Below are 14366 nucleotides of genomic sequence, written 5' to 3' on the forward strand. Positions count from 1 at the left end.
ATGATGAACGTTTGAAATCCATCTTGCAAATTATTATAGGCATTATTATCTCCAATTTATGGTGTACAAAATTGAGTTCATTAAGTTTAAATAAACTCATTATACTCACACAGTTGGTAGGTAATGAGTCCAGAATTTAACCCTTATTCTGTTTTTCCAAAGCACTTAACATTTTCTAATCACAATCCAATCTTTTGGACTTGACAGTTGCAACATTAGATAATGATGTGTGCTTAAAACAAGATAATGGAAAGCTCTGAGGTTATAAAAAAAATCTAATTTTTACTAACAAATAGGTAAATGAAGTGAATTTTGTAATTTCTTCTTTGATTTTAAATAGAATTTTATTTAGTCATTGAGAATAGTTTTTTTTTTTCTATAACATTGTGAGACGTTTTTAATTTTAAAATTGTTTTCCCATAGGGATGTGTATAAAATAAAATACAATTCTACTCATCAGCTCCATTACCCAAAAAATTTTCCAGACAGAATGGCTTTTCCAAATATAATAAGACCATTTATGATGCGATGCTCCACTTGAGTGGAAAAATGCCACCTGGAATTACTTCAAGTCAGTCTTTACCTGTGGATTACACTGAAAGGGTGATTCAACTTCATTTGCAACATTCTTCACTTCGTGACTTTCTCAGGTAAGAGCATGGATGTACTAATTTAAAAATGTAACTGTGGCATGGATGGATAGATAAGTAAGTAGATGGGTGGGTAGATAGATAGACAGGCTTTGATATTATTTGTCTTTTTATAAAATATTTACTAAGTTTATACAATATACGTAACCCTGTAATATGTACCTTAGAGAAATAATAGAAAATAAGCATTTTATGACCTATTGAATTTATAATCTAAGGCAGTCATTCCCAAACTTTATCATGCATCCAAATCATTGTGATGGTGTGGTAAACAGGTTACTGGTTCTTCGTCACAGAGAATATGATGCTAATTTACATTTATAACAAGTTTGCAGTGATACTGATACTTGTGGTCCATGAACTCATTTTGAGAATCTTCAGGTAAGACAAATATAGAAATCTATTGAGTTAAAAAAGGGATGAAACCAATAAATTTATTCCTCAGATTACTGTTAGTATAATCTCAAGTCCTGGATACTGTGAACTTTTAGTCTGCATATTAAAGTGTTTTAATATTCAAATAATAAGCATATGAAATTTTCCAAAAATGGTTGATAGAAAATACTGGAAAAATACTTGTCATCATAATGTCTGTGTTCCTCTGAAGACATTAAATGGCAATTGACCAAGAAATAGGAAAATAATGTTCATTAAAAGTGTCAGGGGAAAGGAACTTCTTTTTTTTTTTTTTTTTTTTTTTTTTTTTTAATTTATTTGTTTATTTATTTATTTTTGGCTGTGTTGGGTCTTCGCCTCTGTGCGTGGGCTTTCTCTAGTTGCGGCGAGCGGGGGCCACTCTTCATTGCGGTGCGCAGGCCTCTCACTGTCGTGGCCTCTCTTGTCGCGGAGCACAGGCTCCAGACGCGCAGGCTCAGTATTTGTGGCTCACGGGCCCAGCTGCTCTGCGGCATGTGGGATCTTCCCAGACCAGGGCTCGAACCCGTGTCCCCTGCATTGGCAGGCAGATTCTCAACCACTGCGCCACCAGGGAAGCCCCAGGAACTTCTTTAGGCAGGAAACACAAGAGAAGGAAAAAACCTACAAGAAGAAACCCAAAACAATTAAGAAAGTGGTAATAGGAACATACATATCGATAATTACCTCAAATGTAAATGGAATAAATGCTCCAACCAAAAGACATAGACTGGCTGAATGGATACAAAAAGAAGACCCATATATATGCTGTCTACAAGAGACCCACTTCAGACCTAGGGACACATACAGATTGAAAGTGTTGGGATGGAAAAAGATATTCCATGCAAATGGAAATCAAAAGAAAGCTGGAGTAGCAGTTCTCATATCAGACAAAATAGACTTTAAAATAAAGACTATTACAGGAGACAGAGAAGGATACTACATAATGATCAAGGGATCAATCCAAGAAGAAGATATAACAATTGTAAATATTTATGCACCCAACATAGGAGAACTTCAATACATAAGGCAAATGCTAACAGCCATAAAAAGGGAAATTGACAGTCACACAATCATAGTAGGGGGCTTTAACACCCCACTTTCACCAATGGACAGATCATCCAAAATGAAAATAAATAAGGAAACACAAGCTTTAAATGATACATTAAACAAGATGGACTTAATTGATATTTATAGGACATTCCATCCAAAAATAATAGAATACATTTTCTTCTCAAGTGCTCATGGAACATTCTCCAGGATAGATCGTATCTTGGGTCACAAATCAAGTCTTGGTAAATTAAAAAAAATTGAAATCGTATCAAGTATCTTTTCCGACCACAGCACTATGAGACTAGATATCAATTACAGGAAAACAACTGTAAAAAACACAAACACATGGAGGTTAGACAATACGCTACTAAATAACCAAGAGATCACTGAAGAAATCAAAGAGGAAATCAAAAAATACCTAGAAACAAATGACAATGAAAACACGATGACCCCAAACCTATGGGATGCAGCAAAAGCAGTTCTAAGAGGGAAGTTTATAGCAATACAATCCTACCTCAAGAAACAAGAAACATCTCAAATAAACAACCTAACCTTACAGCTAAAGCAATTAGAGAAAGAAGAACAAAAAAATCCCACAGTTAGAAGGAAAAAAATCATAAAGATCAGATCAGAAATAAATGAAGGAAACGATAGCAAAGATCAATAAAACTAAAAGCTGGTTCTTTGAGAAGATAAACAAAATTGATAAACCATTAGTCAGACTCATCAAGAAAAAAAGGGAGAAGAATAAAATCAACAGGATTAGAAATGAAAACAGAGAAGTAATAACTGACACTGCAGAAATACAAAGGATCATGAGAGATTACTACAAGCAACTATATGCCAGTAAAATGGACAACCTGGAAGAAATGAACAAAGTCTTAGAAAAGCACAATGTTCCTTGACAGAAGCATGAAGAAATAGAAAATAAAAACAGACCAATCACAAGCACTGGAATTGAAACTGTGATTAAAAATCTTCCAACAAACAAAAGCCCAGGACCAGATGGCTTCACAGGCCAATTCTATCAAACATTTAGAGAAGAGGTAACACTTATCCTTCTCAAAGACTTCCAAAATATAGCAGAGGGAGGAACACTCCCAAACTCATTCTACGAGGCCACCATCACCCTGACACCAAAACCAAAGATGTCACAAAAAAAAAGAAAACTACAGACCAATATCACTGATGAACATAGATGCAAAAATCCTCAACGAAATACTAGCAAACAGAATCCAACATCACATTAAAAAGATCATACACCATAATCAAGTGGGGTTTATCCCAGGAATACAGGGATTCTTCAATATATGCAAATCAATCAAGGTGATACACCATATTAACAAACTGAAGGATAAAAACCATATGATAATCTCAATAGATGCAGAAAAAGCTTTCAACAAAATTCAACACCCATTTATGATAAAAACGCTCCAGAAAGTAGGAATAGAGGGAACTTACCTCAACATAATACAGCCCATATGTGACAAACCCACAGCCAACATCGTTCTCAATGGTGAAAAACTGAAACCATTTCCTCTAAAATCAGGAGGAAGACAAGGATGCTCACTCTCACCATTATTATTCAGCATAGTTTTGTAAGTTTTAGCCACAGCGATCAGAGAAGAAAACAAAATAAAGGAATCCAAACCAGAAAAAAGAAAGCTGTCACTGTTTGCAGAGCGCATGATACTATACATAGAATATCCTAAGGCTGCTACCAGAAAACTACCAGAGCTAATCAATGAATTTGGTAAAGTAGCAGGATACAAAATTAATGCACAAAAATCTCTTTCATTCCTATGCACTAATGATGAAAATCTGAAAGAGAAATTAAGGAAACACTCCCATTTACCACTGCAACCAAAAGAATAATATACCTAGGAATAAACCTACCTAAGGAAACAAAAGACCTGTATGCAGAAAACTATAAGACACTGATGAAAGAAATTAAAGATGATACAAACAGATGGAGAGCTATACCATGTTCTTGGATTGGAAGAATCAACCTTGTGAAAATGACTCTACTACCCAAAGCAATCTACAGATTCAATGCAATCCCTATGAAACTGCGAATGGCATTTTTCACAGAAGTAGAACAAAAAATTTCACAATTTGTATGGAAACACAAAAGACTCCAAATAGCCAAAGCAGTCTTGAGAAAGAAAAACGGAGCTGGAGGAATCAGGCTCCCTGACTTCAGACTATACTACAAAGCTACAGTAATCAAGACAGTATGGTACTGGCACAAAAACAGAAATACAGATCAGTGGAACAGGATAGAAAGCCCAGAGATAAACCCACGCACATACGGTCACCTTATCTTTGATAAAGGACACAAGAATATGCAGTGGAGAAAAGAGAGCCTCTTCAATAAGTCGTGCTGGGAAAACTGGATAGCTACTTGTAAAAAAATGAAATTAGAATACTTCCTAACACCATACACAAAAATAAACTCAAAATGGATTCAAGACCTAAATGTAAGGCCAGACACTATAAAACTCTTAGAGGAAAACATAGGCAGAACTCTCTATGACAGAAATCACAGCAAGATCCTTTTTGACCCACCTCCTAGAGAAATGGAAATAAAAACAAGAATAAACAAATGGAACCTAATGAAACTTAAAAGCTTTTGCACAGCAAAGGAAACCATAAGATGAAAAGACAACCCTCAGAATGGGAGAAAATATTTGCAAACGAAGCAACTGAGAAAGGATTAATCTCCAAAATACAGAAGCAGCTCATGCAGCTCAATATCAAAAAAAAAAACCAACCCAATCCAAAAATGGGTGGAAGATCTAAATAGACATTTCTCCAAAGAAGATATACAGATTGCCACCAAACACATGAAAGGATGCTCAACATCACTAATCATTAGAGAAATGCAAATCAAAACTACAGTGAGGTATCACCTCACACCCTGATGAATGGCTATCATCAAGAAGTCTACAAACAATAAATGCTGGAGAGGGTGTAGAGAAAAGGAACCCTGTTGCACTGTTGCTGGGATTGTAAATTGATACAGCCACTATGGAGAACAGTATGGAGGTTCCTTAAGAAACTAAAAATAGAACTACCATATGACCTCGCAATCCCACTACTGGGCATGTACCCTGAGAGAACCATAATTCAAAAAGAGTCATGGACCACAGTATTCATTGCAGCACTATTTACAATAGCCAGGAAATGGAAACAACCTAAGTGTCCATCAACAGATGAATGGATAAAGAAGATGTGGCACATATATACAATGGAACATTATTCAGCCATAAAAAGAAACGAAATTGAGTTATTTGTCGTGAGGTGGATGGACCTAGAGTCTGTGATATAGAGTGAAGTAAGTCAGAAAGAGAAAAACAAATACTGTATGCTAACACATATATATGGAATCTAAAAAAGTAAGTAAATAAATAAATGGTTCTGATGAACCTAGGGGCAGGACAGGAATAAATATGCAGACGTAGAGAATGGACTTGAGGACATGGTGAGGGGGAATGGTAATCTGGGATGAAGTGAGAGAGTAGCATGTACATATATACATTACCAAATGTAAAATAGATAGCTAGTGGGGAGCAGCTGCATAGCACAGGGAGATCAGCTTGGTGCTTTGTGACCACCTAGAGGAGTGGGATAAGGAGGGTGGGAGGGAGACAGAAGAGGGAGGGGATATGAGGATATATGTATACATATAGCTGATTCACTTTGTTATACAGCAGAAACTAACACACCATTGTAAAGCAATTATACTCCAGTAAAGGTGTTAAAAAAATTTTTAAATAAAAGTTTTGTTCATATAAAAAAAAAAGTGTTAGGGGAGTGTTGGTAAATTTATACCACTTCCTCTGCCTACATTTGCAGTATCCTTGTCCACTGGAACTCTCCACATCCATAGGCAGCCTTATTACTCCATTATCCATGCTCCTGTACCACTAAAATAGCGTTTGTTACTTGTAGTTATTTATGTAATGTGGTTAATATATTTTGAAATATCATATTTTTATATGTTTCTTTTCATGTGGAATTTACTCCATAGTTGGCCAGAGATGTTCAGCTTCTTTAGCAGGAATGGGGATGAAGGGTAAGAAGAGGGCACTTATAGTAGGAATGCAAATCAAAGTTTCGGTGTTCATTTTTTTTTAAATTTCCAGATCAGAATTTTTCTGTCCCTAGCAATACTGTGGTCTTAAAAATTAGACATGGTACTGAACAAAATATTTTTTCTTTGTGTCTTAGGCTCTCACTGTCATGTCAATAGCCAAAACTGGCTTAAGTTTCTTGTGGTTGGAAGGGATGTAGGAGTTTCAAAGTCACTGAAGGTGACTGAGTTAAGACCCAGGCAGTCTGTTGTGGAGCCTGACGAAATGAGAGGGACTCCATTGAATAGGTAGAAGAGTAGGAGATGGCTGGCTCTGCAGCCACGGCATTAATGAAAAAGATATGACCACTGGGAAGTGGCTGAGTCAGTTATGAGACCCTCTTGGTCCTGGGTGGGACTAAGAGGAGAGACTCAAGATCCCTATCTCAGGCCTCAGTAGCAGATGGCAACCTGTCAGTAGGCTCCAGGTAGAGAGGGGGCATTGCCAAAGAGACTGAGGATCCAGAAAAGTAGTGACAGATGCATGTACAGACACAAGAGCCCGTCTCCCCTACCTCATGAAAGCCCACTGCAGGGCTGATCCATGTTCTGAGAGGCCTTACACAATTTGGAGATCCCTTCTTTATAAAATAATATCAAATTCTAAATACAAAAATTACATACATAGCTTTAGAAGAGGCTCATGAAAGTGAGGAAACCTGAAGTTGAAGCTTTGTTTAGTAGAAAATAAATCTACCTCTTCCCAGATGCCATCTTGTTGGGGGGATGGGAAGGTCTGAAATTTTGACTATTTATCCCAAAGATGCCCAGATGCCATCTTGTTGGGGGGATGGGAAGGTCTGAAATTTTGACTATTTATCCCATTTTGACTATTTATCCCAAAGAACAGAGTTACTGTAAAGAGACTGTTCAGGTTAGAAGAGACTAAGATATGTGAAGATCCAAGTCTACATTTCCCCCTGTTCCTCTACAGCCAGTCTGGGTGGGAGAATGAGGAAGATTCTGTTAAGGAAAACAGCACAGCTGTGTATAACTATGTAAATTATTTTCAACACCACTGACTTATTCATGAGTCTGTGTACCCCACTAATTTTTAAGCATGCTGAGGACAGGAAGCACATCTCATTCATCTGGCATCTCTAACACCCAGGGTCATTGATAACATGGAATGTGGCCAATGTTCATTAAACATTTATTTATTAACATTGTCACTCACAGAGCTTTCGTTTTTGAGCTTATGTGGTGAAAGAAATAAAACTTTGAAATTGGATCTCAGGACAGTCATAAAACAGGAAAATTTTGTGAAATATAAAAATTAGGGGTAAAAGAAGAAAAGGTAAAGGATTTGCATTCTAGGAGAGATTCCAGTGAGAGAGGGTCAAGTTGGAGAAAGGTGGGGTATGTACTATGAATGTCATACATTGAACATTATGTATAATATTAAACTATAAAGTCTTAAAAATAACTTTAAGGCATTTATTCCATAATACCTGTATTAGTTTGCTAGAACAACCATAACAAAATACCACAGACTGGCAGCCTTAAACAACAGAAATTTATTTTCTCACAGTTCTGGAGGCTGGAAGTGCAAGATCAGGGTGTCTGCAGATTGGTTCTCTTCTGAGGCCTGTGGCTTGGCTTGCAGATGGCCGCCTTCTCTCTGTGTCCTTACATGGTCTTTCTTATGTGTGCACACCCCCCTGGTGTCTCTCTGTGTGTCTAAACTCCATCTTCTTATAAGGACACCAGTCAGATTGGATTAGGGCCCACTCTCAGGGCTTCATTTTACCTTAATCACCTCTTTAAAGGCCTTAACTCCAAATACAGTTACATTCTGGAATACTGAGGGTTAGGTTTTTAACATATGACTTTTGGAGGTACATATTTCAGACCATAACAATGCCATGTGTCTTCTATTATTAAAAATATATATAAATTGGGTGTTACATTTTACAATAAATTTTATATTGCTATATTTGAAATAATATGCTTAATGTTTCCTGTCTTTTGTGCCTGTTATAGAATGAATTGTGTCTCCCTAGAATTCACTTGTTGAAGCCCTAACCCCCATTATGACTGTATTTGGAGATAGGACCTTTAGGATGTAATTATGGTTAAAGATGTCATAAGGGTGGGACCCTAAGCTGTCTTCTTAGGAAGAGAGGTCTCACCAGAAACTGAATTGGCTGGCACCTTGCTTGTTCTTGGACTTCTTACCTCCAAAACTGTGAGAAAATAAATTTCTGTTGTTTAAGTTACCCAGCCTATGGTATTCTGTTATGACAGCCTGAGCAGACTAATATAGTACCTAACATCCTTTTATATAATTTCATTTGTTTATAACCAGTAATCATTTTTATGATGTGATTTTCATTGAAAAATAAACTTTTTTGATTTGTATTTTCCATAATATAAAACTCAAAATAGAAGCAGAATATAAACATCATGTACCCTTCATTGAAACTGTAAAGTAGGATATCACATAAGACTGCTATAACTGTTACTTTCTAATTCCATTGATTTTTTTTTAACTTCGGTTAACATTTTACTGTATTTCCTTCAAGTCAATTTTATGCATATTTATTTCTTAGTTGAGATTCCCTTCTAAACATATTTTAATCCTGCTTTTTTAACTTAGCATAAACATTTCCCTGTTTTGTTAAAAACTCTTCACAAACATCACTTTTAATTACAAAGAGATACCGTTGTTTATGGGACCATTCCCATTCTGTTGGACTCATTGATTTTTAAACAAATTGTTCATACACCAAAATAATAAAATGTGTATTACATGATGCATAGTAGATTATTATTATTAATTTAAATAAATTATGATCTATGGCTTTCATATGCCAAAATGTTTTCTTAAATTATTCCAGTGTGATAACCATTAGTGGCATACTGAAAACTGATTCTTGTGATATTAATTCACGAAATAGAATATTTTAAAAATCTGTTCTATTAGAAATAAATGTTGTTATAAGAATGCCAGAAAACCAGTATTTGTCAAGTGTGTCTTTTATTTTTATTTTTAAAAAATTTTATTGAAGGGGGTGGGATGAATGGGGAGATTGGGATTGACATATATACTCTTGATACTATGTATAAAATAGATAACTAATGAGAACCTACAGCACAGGGAACTCTACACAGTGCTCTGTGATGACCTAAATGAGAAGGAAATCCAAAAAAGAGGGGATATATGTATACGTATAGCTGATTCACTTTGCTGTACTGTGTAAACTAACACAATATTGTAAAGCAACTATACTCCAATACAAATTAAAAATAATAAATAAACTGGAAATGAACCCAAAGATCATCTATTCAACCCCACTCACTTTTCACATAAGGAAAAGACTGTATTTTGCTTTAGAAAATAAGATCTTAATAGAAGTTAACGGCACAAGTTTCTAAGCGATTACTCTAGACAGAATTCAGTTTGGTGTTTTTTTAACATTACTTTTTCATATGAAAGTTATTATTTTCTAAAAAATTTTTTTACTGAAATATAGTTGATTTACAATGTTGCATTAATCTGTGTTGTGCAGCAAAGTGACTCAGTTGCATACATATATATGTATATATATGTATATATATGTATATACTTTTTCATATTCTTTTCCATTATGGCTTATCACAGGATATTGAATATAGTTCCCTGTGCTATACAGTAGGACCTTGTTGTTTATCCATCCTGTATATAATAGTTTACATCTACTAATCCCAAACTCCCAATCCTTCCCTCCCCCACCCCATCCCTCTTGGCAACCACAGGTCTGTTCTCTATGTCTGTGAGTCTGTTTCTGTTTCGTAGATATGTTCATTTGTGTTGTATTTTATTTTTTTTTTTAAATAAATTTATTTATTTATTTTTGGCTGCCCTGGGTGTTCGTTGCTGCTTGCAGGCTTTCTCTAGTTGTGGCGAGCGGGGGGGCTACTCTTTGTTGCAGTGCGCGGGCTTCTCATTGTGGTGGCTTCTCTTGTTGCAGAGCACAGGGTCTAGGCGCACAAGCTTTAGTAATTGTGGTTTGCGGGCTCTAGAGCTCAGGCTCAATAGTTGTGGTGCACGGGCTTAGTTGCTCTGTGGCATGTGGGATCTTCCCGGACCAGGGCTCGAACCCGTGTCCTCTGCATTGGTAGGCAGATTCTTAACCACTGTGCCACCAGGAAAGCCCTGTGTCGTATTTTAGATTCCACATATAAGTGATATCATATCATATTTGTCTTTCTCTTTCTGACTTACTTCACTTAGCATGATAATTTCTAGTTCCATCCATGCTGCTGCAAATGGCATTATTTCATTCATTTTAATGGCTGACTAATATCCCATTGTATATATATCCCACGTCTTGTTTATCCATTCATCTTTCAATGGACATTTAGGTTGTTTCCATGTCTTGGCTATTGTAAGTAGTGCTGCAATGGACATTGGGGTGCATGTATCTTTTCAAATTATAGTTTTGTCTGGGTATATGCCCAGGAGTGGGATTGCTGGATCATATGACAACTTTATTTTTAGTTTTTTGAGGAACCTCCATACTGGAGGTTTTCATAGTGGCTGCACCAATTTTTTTTTTTTTTAATTTAATTAATTTATTTATTTATTTTTGGCTGTGTTGGGTCTTCGTTTCTGTGCGAGGGCTTTCTCTAGTTGTGGCAAGCGGGGGCCACTCTTCATCGCGGTGCGCGGGCCTCTCACTATCGCGGCCTCTCTTGTCGCGGAGCACAGGCTCCAGACGCGCAGGCTCAGTAGTTGTGGCTCACGGGCCTAGTTGCTCCGCGGCATGTGGGATCTTCCCAGACCAGGGCTCGAACCCGTGTCCCCTGCATTGGCAGGCAGATTCTTAACCACTGCACCACCAGGGAAGCCCCAATCCTTGTGTTTTTAATGAAATGGCACTTGAAAAAAATTGTCCTCCAATCAGTTAATTTTTTAATTAGGTAATGCAATATTATGATTTATAAGAAATATATTTGGTCTGACCAAATATATATATTTCTCATATATATTTGGTCCAAATATATATATTTCTCATATATATTTGGTCCAAATATATATATTTCTCATATATATTTGGTCCAAATATGTATATTTCTCATACATATTTGGTCTTCATCCATGGTTCCTGGCTTATAGCTCCCAAAACCCTTGGGATTTCCTGAGTGATAAGAGCAATGGGAGCATCTTTTGTTATAATATTTGGTGTTTTGTCCTCAGTTCCTGAAATCCCTTCAGAGCCATAAAGTTGAAATGGATATCTTGTTATTCATAAGAAGCACCTTTCCACCACAACTAGGTTTACGTTAATGAAGTGACTTTTGGAGAGCACCTAAGGATGGGAGCTGGTTGCCAGGGGAACCAACCAAGAGTAGAGCATTGGGAACTTTCACTCCCATGTCCTGATTTCCAGGGAGGGAATAGGAGCTGGAGGTTGAATCAGTCCCCAATGTCTAATTATTTAATCATTCCTGTGTAATGAAGCCCCCCATAAAACCCCAAAGGAGGGGGGTTCAGAAACTATCCAACCAGAATGCTTCCACAAGCCACCGTGCTGGGTCGCAAACTCCACGAGGAGAGAAGCTCCTTTGTTCAGGACCTCACCCTATGTATCTCTTCATCTGGCTGTTAATTCCTATCTTTTAGTTTCCTTTGTAATAAACCAGTAATCTAATGAGTAAAAGGGTTTCCTGAGTTCTGTGAGCTGTTCTAACAAATTAATTGAACCCAAGGAAGGGGTCGTTGGAACCTCCAACAGATAGCCCATTGGTCAGAAGCACAGGTAGCAACCTGGGCTTGTGATTGACATCTGAAGTGGAGGACAGTCTTGTGGGACAGAGCTCTTAACCTGTGGACTCTGATACAACCTCTGTGTAGATAGTGTCAGAGTTGAGTTGAATTGTAGGACATCTAGCTGGTGCCAGAGAATTGCTTGGTAGTATTTACTCTTTAAATACTAGTTTTTATTTTGCCATTCAGGTCTAGTAACATTTCTTTCTCTCCCTCTTACCCAAATTTTAGGCTCTGGTACTATACCGAGTTGTACCACATAGCATCAATAATCTGCCCCCCGTACATGTGCAAAATTCACCAAAAGTCAATCCTTGTTTTGCATCCAGCAACATGTATTCTAATCCTGAAAGGATTCTGCTTAGTTGGATGAACACAAATTATGAGAACAGCTGACATGTTATTTGGAAAAACTGTCCCAGAGGTGAGAAATTTTTTTCTTTAAATAAATTATCACAAATTGTAGTCTGACAATATAGAAGGAACCACAGAACCAAACACAGAATCCAGAGATTCTAGACCTGACTACAGCATTTACTCTGTTCTACAAGTAGGATGTCCTATAACATTTTCAAGATCAGTTTCCTTACATGTGTCAGGGAGGGGGAAATTTCCCCCTCTACCTGTCTTGAATTCTTGTGGCTGGACTAATAATAAAATTAACCCAAGACAGATTAACAGGAGAAAAAGAAACACATTTTAATTCATGCGTATGGCGGTCCCATTAAAAATTGGACCTAAGAAGTGGCCAAAGCAGGCAGCTTTTATACTTTTTAAACAGAGAAATTGGTGATGAATTGGCAGGACAAAGAAACTTAGGCTTTGGGTGCTTCATTAGTGAAGAATCTAAGCAGAGTTTGGGCTTGGGGTAGTCAGTTAAAGAAGTAATGTTTCGTTTATACAGGTATCTCTGCCCGAATTCCCTGTCTCTGGTGATAAGGGTGTCCTTCTGCCTTCAGATGCAGGGAGTGCACCTTTCACGTGATAGATTCATCTCCTACTTTCAGGGACACAAAGAGGAGGGTCAAAATGTCCCTCTTGCATTGGCTGTTTCGTAAGTAACTTGAATTCAAAATAATCAATATGCCATTGAGGCACATTTTGGGGCAGCCTGCCCTGGGCCCCAACACATGTAAAACGGAAATGCTAAAAGATGCTTCTTCAATTTATTTTGAAGAATAAATGGTAAAAATTAAGTAGAGATGCTCTACAAATGAAAGATCGCCTTAACACTGCTGGCATTTTCAGCTTTATAAAGTACTAAATTTAGGTGACACTGCTGAAACCTTGTACATAATTAGTAGAGACCAAGTGAAAATTAACTAGAAAACACCTTACATGTCATTGTGACAGTCATGTTGGTAATCACTAAGTGTGAATTTTGAGGGGGTAGGTCATATTAAGTCCATATACCAAGCCCAAGACAAGCGGGTGATCATAGATAGACCTGCTCCAGTGTTCAGGAGGGCACTCCCTGGTTCTGTCACTGAGGAATGAGGCTTTATAAATTTCTACCCTGAGAGCCTTACATTCTTTGAAATAGTTCCAATTGGCTAGTATAGCTGTGCATTTTTTTCTTCATCATAAGCATTGCTTGTATTGAGAAGAGGACATGTGCACGTTGGTTGTTTCTTTGGCTTCCATTCAGCTACCCTCTTCCAAGTACATACAAACCTGTCATGTTCAGAGTGGGTTATGTTTTATTTTTTATACAGAACCCTCAGAGTTTAATCTAAACTTTAGAAGTAATGGGAAGATTAAAAGTATGATTTAAAATGAGACTTTGAATTACAGTTGCTCCTAACTTAAAGGCATTAGTTTAGCAAACATAGTGACATCAAGATTGAAAGACATATATTGATATATTGGTATTAGAGAACAGTAAACATGGAATATTTTATTACCTTCTAATTGACATGCTGATAATATCAAGCAATTTGCCTTGAAACTGTAATTTAATAAGATTCAAATCTTATAAACATGTATTTGGCCCATTCAAAGATGTAAAACAAGGTGTTAATAAGTAGTTTGATTACTGAGGAATAACACTTTAACCAGAGTGTTATACAATATGTACATATATTAGAAATGAATATGTTCTTTTGTTGTAAAATTATTATGGTTCTATTTTTTACCAACAAAATGATGTACACAAGTTGTTTTCACAGAGTTTGCTGCATTTTTTAGAATAATGCATTATGGGCACTGGCCTATTTTCTGCTTTTTAAAACACTGTGTCTCATGCCTTTGCAAAGCCCTTGCACTTCCTATTCCCTCTGCTTGGAGCTTCATTTTCTTGGATATCTTCACGATTCATTTTCCCACTTCACTCAAGACCCTGCTCAAATATCACATTATCTGA

The 14366-nt window shown here is 36.8% G+C and overlaps 1 protein-coding gene across 1 annotated transcript in view; it reads left to right on the forward strand.

Moving 5' to 3' along the window:
- Nucleotides 1-441: 441 nt before the first annotated feature.
- The window catches only part of CFAP47 (cilia and flagella associated protein 47), a gene marked incomplete at its 5' end in the record, with an annotated part of 301208 nt that continues 287283 nt past the window's right edge, over nt 442-14366 (forward strand). The window contains 3 exon segments of the mRNA XM_057537629.1: nt 442-650; nt 7187-7250; nt 12236-12428. Coding sequence (XP_057393612.1) covers nt 442-650; nt 7187-7250; nt 12236-12428 — 466 coding nt within the window.

Source organism: Balaenoptera acutorostrata, chromosome X, assembly GCF_949987535.1.
Source record: "Balaenoptera acutorostrata chromosome X, mBalAcu1.1, whole genome shotgun sequence".
Lineage (NCBI taxonomy): Eukaryota > Metazoa > Chordata > Mammalia > Artiodactyla > Balaenopteridae > Balaenoptera > Balaenoptera acutorostrata.